Source organism: Mugil cephalus, chromosome 13, assembly GCF_022458985.1.
Source record: "Mugil cephalus isolate CIBA_MC_2020 chromosome 13, CIBA_Mcephalus_1.1, whole genome shotgun sequence".
In the NCBI taxonomy this organism is placed as follows: Eukaryota; Metazoa; Chordata; class Actinopteri; order Mugiliformes; family Mugilidae; genus Mugil; species Mugil cephalus.
The window spans coordinates 19703439-19725456 of NC_061782.1; the positions used below are offsets into that span (position 1 = coordinate 19703439).

The 22018-nt window shown below is 40.0% G+C and overlaps 1 protein-coding gene across 38 annotated transcripts in view; it reads right to left on the reverse strand.

The window, feature by feature from the left end:
• Nucleotides 1–267: 267 nt before the first annotated feature.
• The window catches only part of camk2g2 (calcium/calmodulin-dependent protein kinase (CaM kinase) II gamma 2), a 62018-nt gene continuing 40267 nt past the window's right edge, over nt 268–22018 (reverse strand). Inside the window, exons 7-23 of one of the 38 annotated variants that reach the window (XM_047602813.1) lie at nt 21511–21613; nt 21295–21378; nt 20845–20939; nt 18833–18955; nt 17780–17863; nt 17645–17687; nt 17013–17072; nt 13975–14015; nt 10720–10800; nt 9123–9167; nt 8250–8295; nt 6997–7101; nt 6545–6655; nt 5763–5838; nt 5571–5665; nt 5006–5257; nt 268–4284 (exon numbers count right to left, since the gene is read on the reverse strand). In XM_047602813.1, coding sequence (XP_047458769.1) covers nt 5025–5257; nt 5571–5665; nt 5763–5838; nt 6545–6655; nt 6997–7101; nt 8250–8295; nt 9123–9167; nt 10720–10800; nt 13975–14015; nt 17013–17072; nt 17645–17687; nt 17780–17863; nt 18833–18955; nt 20845–20939; nt 21295–21378; nt 21511–21613 — 1425 coding nt within the window. In that variant the 3' untranslated portion in view covers nt 268–4284; nt 5006–5024. Of the gene's footprint in view, nt 4285–5005; nt 5258–5570; nt 5666–5762; nt 5839–6544; nt 6659–6996; nt 7102–8240; nt 8296–9122; nt 9168–10719; nt 10801–13201; nt 13235–13974; nt 14016–17012; nt 17073–17644; nt 17688–17779; nt 17864–18832; nt 18956–20844; nt 20940–21294; nt 21379–21510; nt 21614–22018 lie in introns of all 38 variants that reach the window. The other 37 variants (XM_047602812.1, XM_047602811.1, XM_047602810.1 and 34 more) reach the window with 37 other exon arrangements.

Genomic DNA, 22018 nt, shown 5'->3' on the forward strand with positions numbered 1-22018 from the left:
CGTTGTTGCTTCTCTAGTGCACCTGTTGTTGATTTCATTGACACCAAAGCAGCTGACACTGACTAACACCCCCTGTGTTACATTACTGACCCAGAAGTTGAATTGACTTGATGCCACACTGATTAAAAAAGCGTATTTAAATGCGACACTTCCTCAAGCTGATTGAATTTTCTGATCTGACAAGTATGCACAGCAACATACAGCAATTTTGAAATGCTACTTTTATTAAACACCCCAATAATAGCAAAGCCACAAAGAACAACCAAACACATTTTAATGTATGATTTTTATTAACTTATGGTCATGCAAAAATCCAGCATCCAATTGAAACTCAGAGTATAGACATGTGAAGCCCCCTCTTTTATTGTAAGGTTACAATGCAATAAATGTACTTTTAAAGGGGCACATACAAGCTAAGGCTTTTGCTAATCTTTTATGCATTTTAATGCGAGATAACATCACGTGATTTCGATATCTCAGACAACCATTTCATAACCTCGAGGATGCAAATAACACAGATTTCCATTTCTTTATCAAGTAAACAGTGAAAAATTACCAGAAAGTAGACATGCATATTTCTTCCTATATTTGTAAAACTGCATATATAGTGTTGCTGTTAAAGATTGTGTGTGTGTCTTTTTTAATGATCCTTTTCCAGCATGTGTTTGAAGCATTTCAGCATCTTTCTGGGCCCTTGTTTCAGTCAGAGTTGTAAATAACGCATATTAAACATTTGCCAAAGTATTTGTACCGTTAAGATGCATTCTCACTTTATTTTTCTTTTGCAGATAGTTCTTTTGACAACTAATACCCTGTCATGTTACTCCATTAAACTGGATGGCTCATAATTTGTATAGTAGTGACATAATTACCACTGAATATTAATGCTGAAATTTAAATATCACAGAACTTATTGCACTCAAACATTTAATAATTCAAACCATTTTAGGATTGGACAATCAACTTCACAAATAATGCTCTTGTTGCTGTTAGATGTGTGTAATTCTGTGTGAAATTGGCACCAAAACCCAAGATGAAAAATTCAACTTCACGTTTTATCATGTTATTTTTAACAAGACTAAAGGCTAAGATGAGTGACTGAAAATTATAACACTACCTTTGTACTCAATGAGTTGATGTATTCCATCGGAAACCACCGTCCAAAACTTGTACAATTCTTTTCCACCAATTCATTTAGTAAAATTTGAAGCCTGGTCTTGAGTTCCCAGCCTGCAGTCACAAAATGATTGAAGGTGTCCTGTGGAGTTCAGTATTTCTATAAACTATAAAACCTATTGATACCTGCATTGTTTTTTGTCTTTTGTTGGCACATGACACCGTGTGTGTGATCACTACTTTCAGATCAGTGGAATAATGTGCATGTGGAATGTTATAGTGCGTCTGAAAAATTAAATGCCTCTGTAGTGCTGCTGTTGGTCAAAACCTCCACAGGGTACCTTTAACTGGATGTGATCTGTCCTTGTGGTAGTTTTTCCTCTTTAGGCCTCGAAATAAGATCCAAATCTAACGCAAACAGAAGAAAAACATTACTTATAGTTATAGGTTCACTGCTATGAAACTAGTGGACTAGGACCATAGAGCGGACGGATCTGAACGGGGGTGAGAATAATTTGTGCGAACTGTCCAAATACTTTGGCAAACCTTCATTATAGATGACTTGTAAAGTTAAACGGCGTCTTATGTTCCCATTTAAACATTCCCATGACTAAGTGGAAATACACGCACGCACACACACACACACATACATACATACACGCACACAAAATGAAAGAAAAGCATCTTGTCAGACTGGTGGCAACAACAGACAACTGGGCCGCGGCCCACCGCACAGACAATTACTGAGAGCCATAAAAAACATCACATAGTTTCAGTACGGGTATTACAACGCGTCGCATGGTGCAAAAAGTGAGAGGGAGCGAGGGGGAGGGGCACAGTTTTCATGGCGTGTCGGATATGTCACAGCACAGGCGGCGGAGACGGGAGGATGGGACTCACGTAAGGTTCACTACGTTTCTGTTTTTTTTTTGTTTTCTTTATCTGCTCGGCTGTGTCAGCTCATAGACGTGATATGTGGCGATGTGAAGGATAACTGCGTGTCGGTGACCACCAGCAACGGCCTAAGTAGTGCATGGGTTACTGTGGAGCAGCACGGGACAAGGATACACGGCAAGGCTCACCCCCTCTGCTGGTACGAAGTCAAAGTCACACACTGACAAAGTTTCTACGATACAGTGAAAAAACGGTGCAGCAAAAGTTCAACCACTGACACAGACAGTCGTTTCGTCCTCTTCCAAAGGGAGAATCTTCGATCTCGTGTGCTTATATAATGTTGTGGATTTCAATGTAAGAAAGAGGTTTTTGTTTTTTTTTTTGTCTCAAGTTCTGCGTTCGGTGTGTGAGGAGACTGCGGGCACATTAAAAACAGGTAGTGGCAGTCTCAGCCTTCATTCATTTTAACCTTTAATATGTTCTTTTTAAGTTCTGGCTAAAACAACTGATAAAAATATCAACATCAAAACACTAACAACTAGAACATTTACAACAGAAACTGACAAAAGGGACCAAATCCATTGATTGCCATCAGGTCCCACAGCCCTCTAGTCGACGTAGCCCTCTTTCCGTCATGCCTTTTTCTGACCAGTCCCTTTTAACATGCTTTTTTTTAATAATGCCAGGACTTCACACAGAAGTACATCAAGCCAAGACTGATAATATACAACTTTTAAAAACACAATCAGAACAAGAGACGGTGACATCTTCATCATCATCATCACACAGCGTGGTGCTACTAAGACAGTGATGGACTGGCTAGCAATGGTCACACCAGATGTGGAGAGTAGGAATGATGGAAGTAGAGGGGCAGAGGTAGGGTGGGGTGGAAGGAAAGGATTTTGGCAAGTGTAACCTGAAGTTGCAGAAAGGTTCACTCCCTCAGAAGAGCAAACACAACAGCATCGAGTCTTAAGTGTCTGTGCAAAAACAGTACAGGCCATTAGATAGTTCAAATAAATCATGCTTCACGTCAAAACACACAGAAACAGACAAAGTAAAAGTAAGAAGTTGGCGCGAGAGTGTGTCCGTGCTGTCGGATTAGGTAGTTCAGAAATTGGAGGAGCTTTAGACTTTGACCAATGGCGCCACCTATTGTTCGACATTGTCAGGGCAGACAGGTGGAGGCCTTCTGCAACTTCAGGATGAGCTGGCCTGGATGTTGTGTCTAAAGCTCGAGAGACGCTCCACCTCAAAGGTCGGAGCACAGAGACCTTGACTACTGTACATGCATGTTTGTGTGTAAATATACTTGTTTCTATTTACACCGCGGGACCTCAAAGCAAGAAAGAACAAAACAAAACAAAAAAAAAACACTCATCATGCCAAACCCCCCTCCCTACACCCTTAAAGCACATCCCCTATTCTCCTATATAAATATTTATTTATACACAACTCTGTTAAATAAAATCCCCATTTTGATTAAAAATTGTTTTTGTTTTTTTTTTAACACAAAATACTTTAAAATATTATCCCTCAGTCAGGAGATAATACGTAACTCTTAACAGCACATAATACAAAAAGACAAAATGAAACTAAAGGTCCCTTCAGTAAAATATCACAACACCTAACCCCTTTGAAAATATCGTTGCACAAAGGTGACACTGAAACTGAATTCTGATATTAAGTAGATATTAGTTGCGTCCATTCCCTTAACCCCGCGCACAAAAACCGGTAACAATAAAACAAACAATACTTGCACTGAAGTGGACGTTCTGCTGTTCTGTCAAGACTAAAAGAAATCACATTTTTTCCAGATATACTTGCTGCCCCAGTCATACTCACTGTGTGAAGTGTACTTGTTTTTCAGTTGTTATATATATATAGTTTTTTTTTTTTTTAACACGTTAATACCTTTCCACACGGCAGACAAAACAAAGACGGGGAAATAAAGGCCATGGGAGAAAAGGACCGGGACAGCAACACCCTCGTGTTGCCGCCAGAAGCATGCACCATCTGCAAGGAGGGGCCGACGTCGGTCGAGCCCTAACATCATAGCTAGGATTGGACTGGATTGGTGTTGGTTGGTCATTCAGTCAAGCTTTTGAAATATGATTTATTTTTATTTATTATTTTGGATTACGTTTTGTTTTCCTTTCGTAAATTTGTAATGTACACTTGTGTTTTCCAAGCAGCCTCTTCCCAGCCAGGATCCAGGCACCGCTCCGACCACGGAGGATAAATGCTCCAAACAGCTTTAGAGTTCAGGCAAAGCTGGAGGAGGAAGAACACAGCAGTAGGTGAGGGAGCCGTCTAAAGGGATGAGTTCATTCAAACATCAGCCATATGGCAGGTACTGTATGTTCAGAGGCCTGTAGTACAAAGCAAGCTTAATAAAGCCTTGGTATTTTGATATCATCTGACCACACCAAGTCTAAGAATCACCATCACGCTAAGCAATCACAAGGTAAAAGGTCGACAAAGAATAGGGTGGATGAGGAAGTGACAGAAGAGGGGAGAAAAGAGAAGATGGAGTCGAAGAGAGGAGGAGAAGGAGCTGGAAGAGGAACAGAGAATAAGTAAGCAGATGAATCGCAGAAGAGGAGGAAATGGAAAGCAGCAGAGAAAAAAGTGGAAAATAAGTGGAAGTAAAAAAGGAAGAGAAGAAATGACGGAAAAAATATGAAAGAAGGGACTAATATGAATAAAGATAGAAAGAGATAAGAGGCAGTGGAAGAAAAACAAGAAAAGAAAGAAGCGGAAGGAGGAAACAAGTGAGAAGAAAAAGAAGATAAATAGCAAGTGGAAGAAGAGAAAGATGAGGAGGAAGAGCAGGAAAACAAGGACAAAGGAAAAGTGATGACAGAGGATGAGTGAGACGAGTACAACAAGAAATGTGCTTATGTTGCACAGTAAAAATAAAAAAGCAGTGCAAACCTGTGCAGATGTTTGCCGGCCGTAATGCTGCATGAAAGTGTTGAGAGGTGGCACCTACCTGGGCCCGGGTATTCAGTTCACTGCAGGGGTGCAGCTGGTGCTCCTGAGCAGTGGAAGTGCACATTGAGCCATTTGGCGTCGCGGCGATGCCACACGCGCGTCTCCTCCGATTGGCAGGAGCGCGGCCGACCCTGGGTGTCGATGTACTGCGTCAGGCGGATGTAGGCGATGCAGGCAGCGTCCTCACCGATCAGATGGACGTGGGGGTTGAGGATGGTGGTGTGCACTGGTTTGCTGTTTTTACTGAGAACTGTGGGAAACGTAATGTACAGTTCAGCTGTGTGTAACAGCTCAGGTACACGTAACTACGAAACACGTAACTATTTAACTTGTGTTTAACAATGACATTTAATGCATTTGAATAAACTAATATATGGTATAGAACTTTGAACAAAACAATTTGATCTTCAGGAAGTTGCAGACAATTCAGAAAAGAACAAGTACCTGGTCTAGCTGAAAGGGTGAAAAGATTTTATGTATTTGGTGACTGTATGTGAAGAAAACAGCTGCTCAAACTAACAAAAGTATCATTTACCCTAAAGTACTACAAAGACATAACTTACGATTCTCAAAGTAGAACTTGTGGAAGTCCATGCCCTCCACCAGGTTTCCAAGGGCCTCTGGCTCAAAAGAAGTCAGTCCTGGATCACAAATTCTCCTGTCACAGGAAAATACAGCAGAGTAGATGTATATTGAGTCAAAAAACAACTTTTACTGTGACGTATGTTCCATGTTTGAACCATGATGTAACTCACGTGTAAGCCTCAAAATCTCCATTGTTGATGGCTTCAATCAGCTGCTCTGTCATCTTTATTATCTCCTGTTTACGAGCTGAAACAAAAACAAAGAGAGGCGACCAGAACAGGTTACAGACGGTCAGCAATCACATGAAGGATCACGAACATGAAGGTTGAACATGCACATCCCACGGTCAACACTTCACCTCGACTGACTGACTGATTTGAAAGCAATTCCTCGCATGGGCATCACCTCTGGTAAAAATAACAGTGACATTTGAAGTCACCCTGTACTCAACGCACCACTCTCTCCATGCTGAATCAAGACTATCTGAGGCTGTGTGTGACGTTCAAGAGTCCATGTGCTGCTGAACTAGGAAGTTTCTCTAAGTAAACCCTAAGTCTCATCTGACACAACTCCAAAAACACTTTCACTCTGCAAACACCAAGCAAGATCAATAATCATTATATCTATGGTAATTATTCTGCAGGTGAAGGCACTTACTTACAGAAATAGACCAGAGACATGAACTGCATGAACTGGACTAAATTTGTGCTTAAGACAATAAATCAGCAGAAACACTCACACGCCAGACTTTATGTATGTAATGTTATATAAATTACACTAACATGCAGCTGCTCAACCAGAAAGGCCAGCAAACTCTACACCTGCATGTAGTTAGGTCCATAAAGTCTTCCTCCAACCTTCTGCCAACAACTGGCGCAGAAAGTTAGAATAAACCATGAACACAGCTTTAAGAGGCTGTGCACAAGCAGTGCACCACCTGCATGACACTTACTCTGCTGCAGGTTGCTGCTGCGTGCGGGGGGTAAGAGGGCAGACTCTGGCTTAGCACAGGAGCTCTGAGGTGCAGGGACAGAGGGGCTGCTACCAGCCTTCTGCAGGGGACCTGCTACAGGCAGGTACAGTCAGACCAGTAAAATAACATTACGTAAGTGGCTTCTCAGCCTTCAGTGTATCAAACCGTGATGTGTTAAAGTGCACTCAAGACACTCAGATGATCCTTGGAAAACAGAAAGGGAGAAGTGAACGGCAGTGATGTCAGGGTACCAGCAGATGGCAGCAGAACAGGGCAAACCGGTGCAGGTGTGCTTACACATGAATCCTATTTACCGTCTCGTGTTCAGGGGAGATTATTTTGCTTAAGAACAGTGGCAGATTGTAAGAGGGAAAACCAGGATAGAAAGGTCAGAGCTGAGAGTCGAATCAGGCAAACTGCTGCCAACTTACAGGAGGCTGGTGGGTTGTGAGGAGATGGGGTCTGGGCCTGCTCCTCAACAGTGCTGCACTGACTTAACCCTGCACTCTCTGTGCTAGTAGATTCACCGGCAGCAGCTGCGCTCATCACAAGACAAACACAAAAGTACACAAATTTGCACAGACACGGAGGCTTATCTATGAGGAACTTATAGATAAGTTAGTTAAATGAACTCGCTGGGCTCAGCTTGTCTGACCAAAATCCAAAACTGATTTTCTGTCAACTACTTAACTGACTAAATATTTCACCATTAAAAATGTGATACTGTATCACAGGTCATCCCAAGCAGCCAAACCTCTCAGGTCACTAATGGTCCAAAGTAAGTAGCCATTAATGTCACAAGGAGGTCAGCAGTAGGTTGCACAAGCTCTGTGCAGAAATACTGTAAATCGTAAATACAACAACATCTTCTTTTAAGATGATACAGCAAACTCAACTTGAGCAAGAGAAAGACAGAAGAGAGAGTAGGAACGAAAGCCAGACTGCATGTCGGCCAATGGCAATGTTCCTCTTCGAGTTCAAGTGCTGGACAGTGGAAAGCTGCCTTAAGTAACAGGATTTGCTCTTTCCTGGAAAGCCTGGAAAGCTGCAGGCTGCTCCACCCTACTTCATTCATCAGACATTAAAGGGTCATTCCCAACTCTATGTAGACAATGATGACAACCGACAATCAAAATGAGACAAAAGTACCCATGAAACACAACTAAGAAAAGCTCCGTTTTGCTCAAAAGAATTTGTATTTCTTTTCTGAAGTTGATTAAACGTGATAGAGAATTATCATCCAGTGCTTGGACAAATAAATGAACAAACAAACCTTCTGGAAAGCGAGAGAATTTAAGACAATCAGAACAACGTGAATGAGCCACCAGGACAAAGTAGTTGCTGTCTGCTCTTAAATATAAAATAGTAATATAAATTGTACACAAACAGGGTTTGCTCTCTGCATTTAACCAATACATTTGTACACACTCGTAGCAAGCACACTCCACCATTCACATGAAGATGATTCAAAGCAGTGGAGCTGAAGTTCTCCACCTCTCTAACCACAGCTTCCAAACAACTTGCTTTTGCTGCAAGCCCCCCTTATCTGGCACTACAACATCAAGTGGTGTAGTAGTGAAATATATTTTGATATTTTTGTCGCTTTATCTGATGTGGGCAAGATACCAAGTGAATAAAAAGAGGCATGCAGAGTAGGTGAACGTTGGATAAGTACCTTTCCTACCTTTCATTTCCTCCTCTTCTGTGTTATTGCAGCTCTCTGTGGAGCCCTGTCAAACGGAAAGGGTTGAGACAAAAGGAGACAGATGGACATAGAGGAAATAAGGAGGTGGGAAAATAAAAAGTTGGATAAAGGAAGGGAGATAAAAAAAAAAGGAAGAGACAAATATATATATTTTTTTTATTTGTGAGAGGCAAGGTCGGGAAGCTTTTGACCGATAAAGACACACAGACAACCTGACGGACAGATGGACGGGTGGACGACTCCCTCCCAGGAACACAAACCAGCCAGGACAGCAGCGAGGGGAAGCGCAGAGAGCCACACATAACAAACATAAGTGTGTGAGCAGCTAGAAATCGTGTAGCTAACTTTAACAGGAAGGAGTGTGGTCGTTAGTGGGTAACTGGTCCTCGACAGGAAGCATGCTCGTGTGAGAAGCGAGAAATGTGTTATTGTAAAAAAAGAAATAGCACAAGAGCTTTGGCAATTGTAATATCCATATTATTCCAGAATATTTGGAAGCTTTTACACCAACATGACAGTGCAAGCGGCGGGGCAGTTAGTTCCTATTTTGGTAAATATTCTGACGTGATGGTACAAGGAGGATTTTCTGTTTTTATTTAAATTTAAGTAAATTTTTGCAGAATGCATATCAGGGATGAAAAATAAACCAACAAAACATTTTTAAAGTATTTAAAAATGAAAATTACATTTACTAATTTTCAATTTTCAGCAGCTTAAATCAGGACTGGAGTTGACCTTACAGTGATGTATGGAGATATATTTAGAAACAAATTCCTCCACAAGTTATAGCTCTAAGTTATCACAGCTATTAGTTGCAGCTGGTGGCTTGAGGCTGGAGAAGGAGCTGCTTACCTTGGTGCCATCAGCTGGGTTGTGTACAACAGTTGTCTGGGCTTCCTGGGGGGAGGTAGGAGACACTTTACCATGCGGGGAGGGGATGAATGGGGGGGGGGGGGGGACCAAAAGATGCCAGGGAATACCGACATATTCCATGACGACAAACGTACAAAACGGACGCATGTGTGCACACCAAAACAAAAGCACGGGAGGTACAGTACAGAGGCTGTGGAGCAGTTATGATGATTAAACACAACACTGTGGATGTCAAAGCAGTCAGTGACAGTCTGTTCCCCATCCACCAGCACCGTGCCTATGGATTCTTTTATTGTCAAGAATGTATGAAAACAGCCATAAACACAGCTGAACATATACTGAACAGTCAGGGCCAAGGCTGAGGAGGAGGCTCTGCAGTGGAAAAAAAAAAGGGGGGTCTTTAATGCTAAGCGGGTTTATGTTACCACTACATCCTGAATCAAACTCGCATGACAACAGTTTGTGTGTGTAGCCACTCCTCATCCTCGGCCTTGACCACAGAAACACTCAGCATAAAGCAATTCAAGAGCTTCAAGATCTGTAACAGTTCAGAAAACAATTCCACCAGTAAGCTGATTCAGTCAGTCAGTCATACTCCATCTGTTCTCCATCCACACTGGACTCAGACTTAGAACATGCAGCCCCTTCGATGACATATGAGATTATGGGGAAAACTTCACAAGTCATTTTGGTGCATTTTAAGTCTGAAGTTGCAGTCTTGAGACTAATTTCTAATCTTTGGGGTTACCCAATTTAATTTGGGATCTAACAAGTTAACTAACATTTTCTGGTGTGCAAAAATTCCCTCTGGCATTATGTAAAACATAGTAATAAATACCGTCTTAATGTCTGCAGATTTAAGTGACTGACACCTTTCACATCTGCATGGTAAATTTGAAGCTAACTTAGCTTAGTCCAGTAAAGATGGGCCACTAAGATCTACTGTATCTTAAATCACATGATGAACGCAGGGGCTGCATCTTCATGCACTTATGAGTGCTCATGTCCACTCAAGCTCCTGTTTTACCCACAAGTCCCAATATACTATTTTGAAATAGCAAAGCAATTTAAAAGTTTTTCAAGCTCTGCTCTCCAAGATATTAAAATAACACCAACTACAACAGCCAAATCATCAGCAAAGCTCAGGTGACACAGTTGAACACACAATGGAGTCACCAGGATGTGGGCAGAACTTGATTGAAGTGTCTGCTGTTGTACCACAAAATGAAAGTCGTTTGTCTACTTGTCACTGTTGTGCACTGAGCAAATATATATGAGTGGCTTTAACAGGAGATATGGGTAAAACACAAGCCGAGGGAGACCCTTTGAGGCGCAGACCAATCGTTCAATTTTAAAGTCGTCAAATTCACTGCCAATATCACAATTTGGGTTCAAAACAGAAGCAGAGAGGCAGAGGATGATAGACGAGGTAGAGGACGTACAGGAATACAGAAAATGATTACTTGGCATGGTAATAGACAAAAATATAAGGAGACAGAATTAAACGGAAAAGATGGAAACGATGAAATGATGCCATAAAAAGCAACGTAACAGAAACCAAACAGAGATGAGGTACCATTGGAGCTGAAGATGACATGCTGCTGTCTTTGGTGCTGCTGCTGCTTACTACACTGTTTTTACTGTTGTTTCCCTGCGACTGGGGCAAAGAAACACAACACAGAGTGACTCCCAGTGCTCCCACTGGGTCTTAACCACTAACCACCACGGGTTGTGGAATTGCAGGTGGTAAACAGGAGTAGAGCCACTACACGGCCAATAGAAATATACTGTAAGAGAGGAGGGTTTAAGGCTGCTATTTTAAAAGCTGTTCGTTGTTGTGCTCTCCAGTATGTGTGCTGTGCATGTGACTTCAAATTAAAGTTTGAGCTTTCTTTTGTTCATCAGGAACAAATAAATGTGACAGTATGAGTGTAACAAGTTTAACTGACATGGCTAATTGTGGATTAATCGATGTACTGCTGTATGCCTGAATTAAATGTCGGCAGATTTTATACAATTTAAATAAAAAACAAAACACAGAAGAGTTAGTCAGCACATGCATTTAAACAGTGAATGTATTTTCAAACTGGGACTTTTAAGTAATTTTTTGCCAGCACAGAGTCAGGTTAATCAGAATCAGATGGGTTAAAGAAATAAGTAATCAGAGCTACACCAAGCAGTGGCTCATTTCTGACAGCAATAAAGTGACGACATATGTAAAACCAAGTCAAAATATAAAGTTATAATTGTTACCAGTCCAGGTCAGTGCATGCAGTGAAAGGCCTTTCTGAAAGTTGTGCAGGCATGTTAAGTATTACATTTTATTTCCCTTCTATAGCTCATGCCAAATACCCCAGCGTGACTTTAACGATATGTAGTATTTTACGCACAAAACCTGTCTGAGCTGTAAGCAATTTTAATGGAAATAAACTAAACATATTTTTTTACTGTTTTAAAAATCCGCTTTAATGAAACTCAACGCGAGTTTTCTGTCACATGAACTCTCCAAACATGCAGCAATGTATTTTAAGGTCATGCTGTTAAGAGCGGTGTAGTTTATGCTGCAGATTATAGCATGAATGTGTGATGTGAACACTGTGTGAGCTGGACTCTCCCTTTAGCCTCTGGGAAAGGAGAATGCAAATATTCCCACAGGAAAGTTAAGAGGTGTGGACGAATGGATTATGTCAATAAATGGTTCAGAGCAAAGTGCTGGGAGGTTTTCATCTGTTTTTCTACAACTACGAGATGAGCAAATACCCCAGTGTGACTTTAAACTGCTTTTGGCACTGGGAACATCTTCCAACTGAAAAACGAACACGCAACACAAATCTCCTAACGACTACAGCTCTCTCATCTTTCACTGTATTCCAGTCTGGCATAGGGGCAATTTAAATAAACCAGGAACATATGAACATTCAGAACATAAGAATATACTGATATCGGAGGGTTTATTGTCAGCACTGTGACGCCACTCCCTTGTTTGATTTTGAAGTTATGATACAGGATTCAATGGAATTGTTTCAGGAGATTAAATGTTTGCCATGCAGTCTTGTTCTTATCTTTCATGAGGTTTATTTACACATGAATCATTAACTGTTGATGTCAGTGCAGTTAAAACAACTGGAAAACTATTTCCTGAGAAAAAACTCCAAAAATCAATGAGGTCTCTTGTTTAAAAGAGGTAAAACGTTCAGATCCACGTCTTATTTATATCTCAACGTCTTTTTGGAGCAGGACACTTCTAAGACAATATTAGACTGCATTATACTTTGTGCCTAACATTTGAAAGGTTTAGTAAAAGTCTTCTTTTAGATAGATTTTTTTTTTTTTTATCCTGAGGTTAAATATATTTCAATTTAAAACATCTTTTGGAAACACAAGCAAAACTTATGGACAATATCAGCATCCAAACCTTCTTCTAACACTGCATTTCTTTGGTGACTTTGTTTTTGTTTCAGCAAGTAACCATCTATTTAAGTATAAATTTTATTTTGAAAATGCGTTGCCGTAAAAACCATCAAGGTTAGTAGGCCAAATTAAAAAAAAAAACAAACAAAACATTAAAATGCTCTGACATTTTATTTATTTACTGTAAGACATGAATTGTCTCTAGATCAACAGATGTTCATCTGCAGGTGACCAAGACAGCTGTTTTATTGTAGGTAAAAGGGGAAAGAAGAATTCACCGAAATTAAAAGTAATGAAGATACAATAAGTATGCAAAAACAACATAAGGAGAAAATGATGTAGAGTGATGTCTGGAGTCATTAAAATGTCCCTGACTCTTGTGACGGTGAAGAATGAAGGCCTGATCTTCTCCATGGATGGTTGAGCCAGACCTCAGAGGAAGATAACTGATGGGGGTCAGTGCGTGTTACTTGTTGGAAATGCATGTTGGATGAAGTTGGGAAATCCAACAGAAATGACGCCTATTTCATCTCTGCCCCAAATAAATAAATAAGAAATAAAACCTTAGAGAAAGACGGGGAGGACCGGGGGAGAAAAAGACTGGACAAAGAATGAAAAATGAACAAAACCGACTGAGCCGATCTCACCATCAAACAAACACTCGAGCTGGACTTCCTTTTCTGACAGACAGCAATGGAAAGGAGGAGGAAAAAATAAAGGGTCATCGGGAAACAAGGAACTAATCAAAACTACAGAAGAGTGAAGCAGCCAGATTGATCCCAGGATAAAAAACAAAAAAAACAAACCCATTGTACAAGCTTACACGGGAACAAAGATGAGACAAAGGGATACCAAGAAGGCTTCAGAAAAAAGAATCAGCTGCAAATAAATACAAGGAGTTACTTAAAGAAGAACTAAAAGAGTTAAATTATTGTTTTGTATGTATAATGCTTGTGGGGTTTGAAGCGATTTAGTTGTTGTTTAAGTTACTTTATGTAAGGAGAATTTAGTTTTGGCCCTTCTTGACAATGGCACTTTACTGCATGCGCTGAGTCTGACTCAATCGAGAAAAAAAAAAAGACTGGTGTTAAAAAATAAATAAATAAATAGAATTTTAAAGATTATTGTTGTTTAATATGCCCTTTACTTTCACTTTACTCTTAAATTATTTTATTTTTAAGATCAATCTTTTTCACTACATCAGAAAAATCTTTAAAACACATTAAACAGAAAAACTAAATAGGGAGCACGACAGCACGGAGGTAATACAACTTAAAGACCAAACTGTATTCTTTAAGCTCATACGGTCACAGATACACATTATTAGACAGTAGTCAGAGTGACAGACCAAAAGAGAGAAAACAGAAGATAGAAGAGTTAATACAATAAGAATATTAATAAAACCCCCAGGGGAACTTACCTTAACACCATCTGACTTTTTATTTAGTAAAGTTTTGCAAGCTGAAAGACAATGAGAAAAGATGATGAGGATGCAGTTTGAGAAACAGCTGTGAAACAAAACGTGGCAAAAGGTTCAAAAAGGTCTATCAGGTTAGATGAATCTGAGGAACTGTTGTATGAGGGACAATCCAACCAAAAAGAAGATTTCTGCAAAAAGATTTATTATTATTAACAATATCAATAGTAGCAATAAGGTAGTAATTAGGATAGTAATTCCAAATCAATAGAAGTTAATAATGCTGACAAGTTATGTAATAGAAAGATGACTTGAAATAAATGAAATAAAAGAGTATATTGATTTAATGTCATATAATACTTTTTCAAGAGAATCTTGACTTCTATTATACATAACTTTGTCCATTTATTTTTAAATATTCTTGACTTAGATACTGACTTAGCCTCTGTTTTGACACAGAAAAATACTGGGAGGCAAAACTGTCCCCCCAAAATAAAAAATGATGTCTACGAACTGTATTCATAAGCTTCTCTAGCTCTATTACCTTATGATAATATCTTTATCTGTCCGGTTTCCAAATTTTACATTAATGATAATTTTAAACTTTGAATCTTTCCAACATTTATTACTATATCTGATTGCATAAACATTAACGGTTTATATTCATTTTCATTCCTTTCTTTTTGGTTGAAATCATCCCTCATACTGTCAAGTAGATAAAATAATGAACATTAAAAGCAGGTAAAACAAAACCAACTGTCTCTGCTCAAAATAAGATCAGTTTCAGCTCAGTTACATAAAGAACGCAAAATTATCCAGCGCTACTACAATAAAGATAAAATCTCTCTCTCTATGTGTGGTCCTCCTTTCTGAAGGCTTTAAGGCAGCACATATGAATAAATGAATGAATAAGCTAATGAATGAAATGAATGAGTGAATAAGCGATCTTTATCCAAAACTATCGGATTTGAATTCTCTTCTGACAGCTTCAAAATACAGTTAGTTTCAGCCCAAATGTGTCAACTCAACAACTAGGGCTGAACTTGGTGAAAAGCAGCACACCTGCTAAAATTGAGATCAACCTACGTTAAATTAGAAGCACGATTCAGAAAATCAGACTGACATAGAAATGACACCAACCCACACAAAACTAATAATAAAATATATTAACACAAATACACACACACACACACACACACACACACACAGAGTAAAAGCAAACACAGACAACTGAAAAAGTAAGCAAACATACGGTCTCAACACTCATATCTGTGGTATAGTCATGTTCCAATAATCCTCCCTTACCTTCCATTTATAAAGAAGGAAGGAGGGCAATGAAGAAGGCAAGAAAACAATGTATTTAATATCTGCATTGTAACATCTGAACTGAAAAGTGAAAATGACAACTGCTGGCACAAACACCTTTCAGGCTTATACTGCACGTTCACTCTTAAATCATTTTGACAGAGGTGAAGGGTTCATGCGGTGAAGGTGGCTCATCAACAAGTCAGGCATGCAGCATCCACTTCAAAGTCCGTATCTTAAAAAGTGCAGAGGGGTGCATTGAACTGTTATGAAACTGAGCAGAAACCTTTGAGTTCAGGACGTCATCTGTGCAGATCCACAACCAGTTTCTTCCATTTTACGCCACGCAGCAACACTTGATCTTAGTCAGCGAAGTATTTTAGCTCGAGGTCCATTTACAACTTATCGGAGAGGCATCCTCTTTTCAACAGAACTGTGCTTCCTGTGTGAACAGCCTTTAACACTCTCGTGTGACTGACGCTGACCTGGAAGGACTTCAGCATGCTTCAACAAACTAGTTTGAACAATGTCGACCGCACGCCTGAAGTTCAAATGTGTTAGAGCTGTCGTTATCACCACGATGCAGGGTGGTATTGAAATCCTGCTGTCATAGAGAAGGATCTGATCGATCTTATGAATGGTAAGAGGGCGTTCTTGTTGGATAGACGTTTATTGCTGAATTAATTATTGCAGAGTAACCTTCAGTGTACAAAGAGCCTTTGACCTACTTTGCTTTCATCATGTATGCTTTATCTGTTTCTCATGTTTTATTTTATTCCATCTTTCCATTTCCCTCTCCATCATTAGATACACCACCCACTTCAGACTTAGAACTGGACTGAAACCACTTGCTGCATACGAATGCCTGACACTAACACTCGCCACCCGGTAAGGTTCAGCACTAAAAATGTGCGTGCAGTGCTGTTTCTGATGCTGATACGAGCACTTTCTGGGAAGCACAGTGAATGCAGTGTTTTTTGTGTGGTTTTTTTTTGTGTTTTTTGTCTGTTTCACACAAAAACAAGAGAGCAGGCAGGAGAAAAAGAAGACAAAGGAAATTAGTTAAAAAGGGACACTGTGCATTCTGTTTATCCAGCTCCCCATGCAGGTTGGCAAACTGTACTGTACGCTCATAAACATGCTTGGCTGGCCGTTAGTGCCAGAGCCATGCGGAGGGAGGGTTGCAGCGAGCGCAGGCAGACATCGACTGGGCATCACTACTGTGGATACAAACCAAATCAAAGAGTGGTACACAGGCTGAATGCTGGAATGTCTAATTATATATATTACGTGAAGTGTCAAAGTGTTACACTGCACAGAAAAGGTTATGCAACAGTTGCGTTAATGCAGAAATGTGTAACCGGAGATCATTTAGGTGGCAGCTGTGATATTTGGAAAGAGGTCAGAGGGTCATGCTGGGTGTCAGTTAAATGGCTGTTGTGTTCAACACAGGAAATTAAATACCCCGTCTCGGCAGAAGAGGCGTGTTCATTAGCACATCAAGAAGTGCAACAGCACTAAAAGGGCAAGAGCTACGCTTCATCTGAGGTGTCCATTTATATGCTGGTGTGTATGTAAGATGTCCCAGTGCAATGATGGCCATTTAAAAGTGGATCATTAGTTTGCAGGCAGCAGGCAGCAGGTGGGGGTTGGTTCAAGCAGCCCAGGTCACATGCCAATACCCTGAGTACCAAGTTGGCAGTGCCCGACTCCAACACCCCCTCTAGCAAACGTACCTTCCTGTGCCATTGCGGCCGTGCTGGTGGTAGCGGCAGGGCTGGTATGCTGCCGTCCCACTATTGGACAGAGAGGGATTCAGTGCGGCGCTGATGGTGGGACCGGAGCCCCACTTGAGCTTGTCAGACTTTAAGTTAATAAAGTTTTTAAGGGAGAGTGACTGACACTTGTGGGAAATCTACATAAAATTATTCATCTTATTTCTGTGGATGGTTTTCTTCATTAATAACCTTATTTATGTATAAAGCAATTCACTGGTCTGTTCTATCTGCTTTGTTGTGTCCAGATCAGTCCGTAGGTAGGAAGTAGTTGGCTGTAATCCCCTGGAACTGTGTTGCTAATGTGAAAGTACATAAACACTGGGCCAAAGCATTCATGCGTTAGCTTGCTAGACAAGTGTCCAGCCCACAAATAGGCATTTCGATCAAAGGTACATGGTTTTTTTTTTTCAGTAATCAAACTGCTTAGGAGAATGAATATCAAGCCTGAAGCCAAATGCAACTGTGCTGTTAAAAGGAAGCAGACTGCAGACTGGAGGTAGAGAAATAAAGCAACAGTCATATGCATAATTTTCCTTCTGCGAGACATCAAGAGACGACCTATTGATTTTAAACTGTCACATTAAGCTCACCTGAAAAGTTTCTGGACACCAACATTGTTGTGAGGATAGCTCCCTGGAGACAAGACAACAAGGAACGTTGTGATCACTATAAGAATATGCGTTACGTGATCGTGCTTGTGTGTGTTTAACTGCAGCCACACTCACTTTGAGTTTCCGCCTGGCGTTGAACTTGCGCAGACATTCCACAGTCTCTTGACGGTGCATCATGGAGGCCACGGTGGAGCGTTGCTGTGTGTGCAGAGGAAATAACATTATAGAGGCGGCTCATTTTCAACACAATGCCTTCAGCTGATTCTAAATAATGGATGTGAAAGAGGCAAAGAATAAAGAATCTCTGTCTTTTTCCAAGTCAAAGCTTACAGAATGACGACGTACTCTGAATAGTCATTGGGTTTTTAAAGCATTAGTTAGTTTGGCTTCATTTCACCAGAGTTAGCATCACCATTAACAGAGAAATCAGAGTTTCAGATTAGTCATGTTTACAACCGCAAAAGTTAATTATTTGCTAATTGCTCTGACTCATTTCACTGCGTAGTTTCTTCTTAATTGGCAGGTAAAGCTGGAGGATTTAATAGATTTTAGTCCAATAATGATGCCAAAGACACAGAAATAATCCTTCACCACAGACAAAAGTTTGTAATTTCCTTTTCTATAGTTTCTTATTAATCTTTTAAATGGTCGTTGTAATGCTATCTTAACAGAGAGACTCCTTAGTTGAGTAACCTTAATAATAATATTTAATGAAAAAAAACATTTCTCACTTGTTATATATGCTGGTTAAACTGTTAACTATGTTCATATGTTTGTTTGACAACTTTAATGGACATGTGTTGTCTACTACTGCGTGTCATTCTATCCATAGCGATAAATTTATGTCTAGGTCTGTGCATAGTTTTAAAATTAGGCACTGAACCAAGTTGTGTTCCTTTTTTTTGAACAGCTGTGTCACAAATAAATCGCTTAACATATTTAACAATGTAAGTCTGGGAATGTGTGTTCGAGAGCTTCCGCTCACAATGTCCTGCCAAGTTATTCCACCACCGAGTCAATGATATGACTGTTTAATGAGATAGATAGAGAGAAGAACGTGACATCATTTTTTTCCAAAGCTGCCAAGAACAGACACATAAGTATTTTATATGCTGGACAAGATTTCCTTTGATGTCAAAACCAAAGAAGAAGACAAGTGTGACTTACGCAGACCCAGGGATGCTTCAGGGCCTGGTCGGCAGTGATTCTTTTGGCAGGGTTAATCGTTAACATCTGATTGATCAGATTCTTGGCCTCGGGGGTAACTGTGTCCCACTCTGGAGATGGGAACTGAGAGAGGAAGACAGAGAGGAAGACAAGACAATTTACATATATCATTGTGACTGAAAAACTGGTCAAAAATTTAAAAATATTGAGCAGTGCCTCAAGATTTCTGCATCTGCAACATGTGGACTAAGTCCAAAATCACGCGATGTACTGTAACACAACCTACACAGAGATGTGTAAACAGATGTAACTGGATACAGTTGTCGTCCCTATGAGCACATCCAAGGTGAATTTATCTCCTCACCCCACAGGCATTCAGGGGGGCGTCACATAAATAGTTTTAGTTTAACTCGGCCATTAATGAGCTGAAATGTGAAAACTTGAAATGATATTCATCAGATCGACATTACTTCAGTATCACATCAATAACTCTTCTGTTTTTAAATTACGTTTAAATTTGATATCATGATACTTCTGCTAAAGTTTTTAGATCAGATAACCTTCAGGTAACTGCAACAAAGCACAGATGTGAGGGAGAGCGGTAACTATAACTGGCTACCTTCTGCTCGGTTTGTCTAAAACACTTAAATTTTCTTTTTTTATGCATATCCCAAGGAACTGCCTTTGTCTTTGATGGGGTACAGTAACAGCAGATTACTTCCGCCCTTATTACTTGTGTTACATAAAGTCCTAGCAAACATACATCTAAAAATCTAAGCAAGCTGTCAACAGATAGGAAACAAATAGGGAAAAGTCAAATCTAAGGTACCTGCATGACAGTGATGATACTCAAGAAGTGAACATTATTACAAGTGCTTGTCACAGTCACTTCATATCACAGCTCATATTATGCACATTCATTAGATGTGGTTGCTTCCAATTATGGAAATTAATACGAGTAATAAATTCCCATCTCTCAGAGGACTATGACAAGATCTGATAAATAATCCTATTGCTCTCTCATAGTATATCACCTTTTTCACCAACAAGATGAAAACTAGACAACAGCAAGCAGCAAGCAATTAAAAGCTAAAATTAAATTTCTGCATTACTAACACGATACAATTCTGAGCATGGTACTCGACCAGACTTGAAGCAGAAATGTCATGCAGGGCTCATATCTAGGCGCTGGGATTGTTTTTCGCCATTTACATAAATTACAGTTTAAAAATTGTATTAGAATCCAAGTTTCCTGAACAGAGGTGGAGCGCTCTAACAAAATGTAACTCTCATTTTCATGGATCCTTATCCTGCAATTTGCAAAATGCTCACTCAGTCAGCAACTTTGCGATGAGCTCACAAAGACAATATAGGCCCCATAAAATACTAAAGCTCTTATTAAAGCTCCACTAGTCAATATTTGTTTGGCAATTAAAGGCCAAATGACTAAAATGAATTCCTAAATAGCAGCTGTTACTTACCTCCCCAGCTTTCTTACCAAGTTAATTCAAACTAAAACCTTTCTTTGTTTCCAGCTGTTATCCTGATCAATTCAGTTGATTGTATGTATTGTATGTCATGTATAAATCAAATCAGACCAGACAGTCCTTTATTTGTTTGTTCTGGCTACTATTTGACAGTTAGTCATTATCTGAGTAAAGGGTTTACGAAATGTAAATAAACAAAAATAAACAATCCTGCTTGTAGAGAAGATAGTGATAAACATCTAGACAGATATCAGCTTTAGTCTATTGCTTCCCTGAGTTCTGCTGAGCTTCTTCCGTGGTTTGGTTTGTTAAACTTGGACAAACTATTACTCTTCGCACTAAAAGAAGAGTGAATATGAAACTCTAATGCGATACTACTGCTCTGTGTTTGCTGGATGTGTAGGTTTCCCACAGCTTGCTGCAGTCTGCCTCCAGGCCAACTGTTCTGTGGTGCCGCACACAAACACAACTCATGCAGCTCACTTAAACAGAAGGAGAGCGAGGCGACAGTAATGAAGCACTTACATCATAAGCACCGGCCTTAATTTGTTGGTAAAGTTTGTGTTGGTCCTCGTCCCAGAAGGGGGGGTAGCCCACCAATAAGATGTACAGGATCACACCTGACACAAAATCACAGGTGAGCAGCACAAAAATACAGACAAAACAGGTCAGAGGAAAAGTGTTGTGCCGTCTCAATTATAGCTTATTCCAACAGATACAGTGAAGCAAGTTTAACCTGATGTGATATCTTCACTTATCTTTGTGTTGTGAGGAGCACAACTATGACAAGAATTGGAATGTTTTATCCAGTCGTATAGATGTTTATTTACCAGACTGTCAACATTATGCTTTTTCACTGATATGACATTTCTGAAACCTTGGACTGGACTTGCACTATAATCTGTACATCTGCCCAGCATCCATCAGTCTGACAAAAACGAGTTATCTCTGCAGTTTAAAAGCTGTATTACTGACCACATGCCCATATATCCACTGGCTTGCCGTACGGGTCCTTCCTCAACACTTCTGGAGACAGATAACCCGGAGTTCCAGCGAAACCTGAAAAAGTACAAACATCTGTGTTATTTATTTTTTCTTTTCACTAGCGACGGTGGTTTCCGATGCAAATGCTTCTGCTCATCACAGAGAAGGAAAACACGGAAAAAGAAGTTTAAAAGATGTATTTCTTACCAAACCACGCCTGTTGGTCACCTTGCACCTCGATGGCCAGACCGAAGTCTGCAAGCTTCACTGCTGCTCCCTTCATCTTACTGGCCAGGAGCAGGTTCTCTGGCTGTCAAAGGACAACGCAGAAATAATCATTCAGGATGAAATGTTTTGGCTCAGGCTGACACTCCCCATTGAAAGTTTAAAGAGAGAAAAATCATGACTTAACCCCAAAGCTTTTACATTTTCTATAAAATAAAAAAGCCAGTAAATCCTCAGAGTCACTTTAAATATTTACAACATAAGTCAGAATCATTCACTTTAGACCAACCATTAAATTCATACTTTGAGCTATGTATGGCACACAATAATTCACAATAATAAATAGAACATTACATTAAGGGCATACGAGATAAATGAGCATGTACCCTCCTAGAAACTGTCTGCATGACTGCATGACTGCATGAGCTGCAGGAGCGCGATGACATCTACAGTAGCAATGAAGCATGATGTGGTCATGCTGGCTACAAAG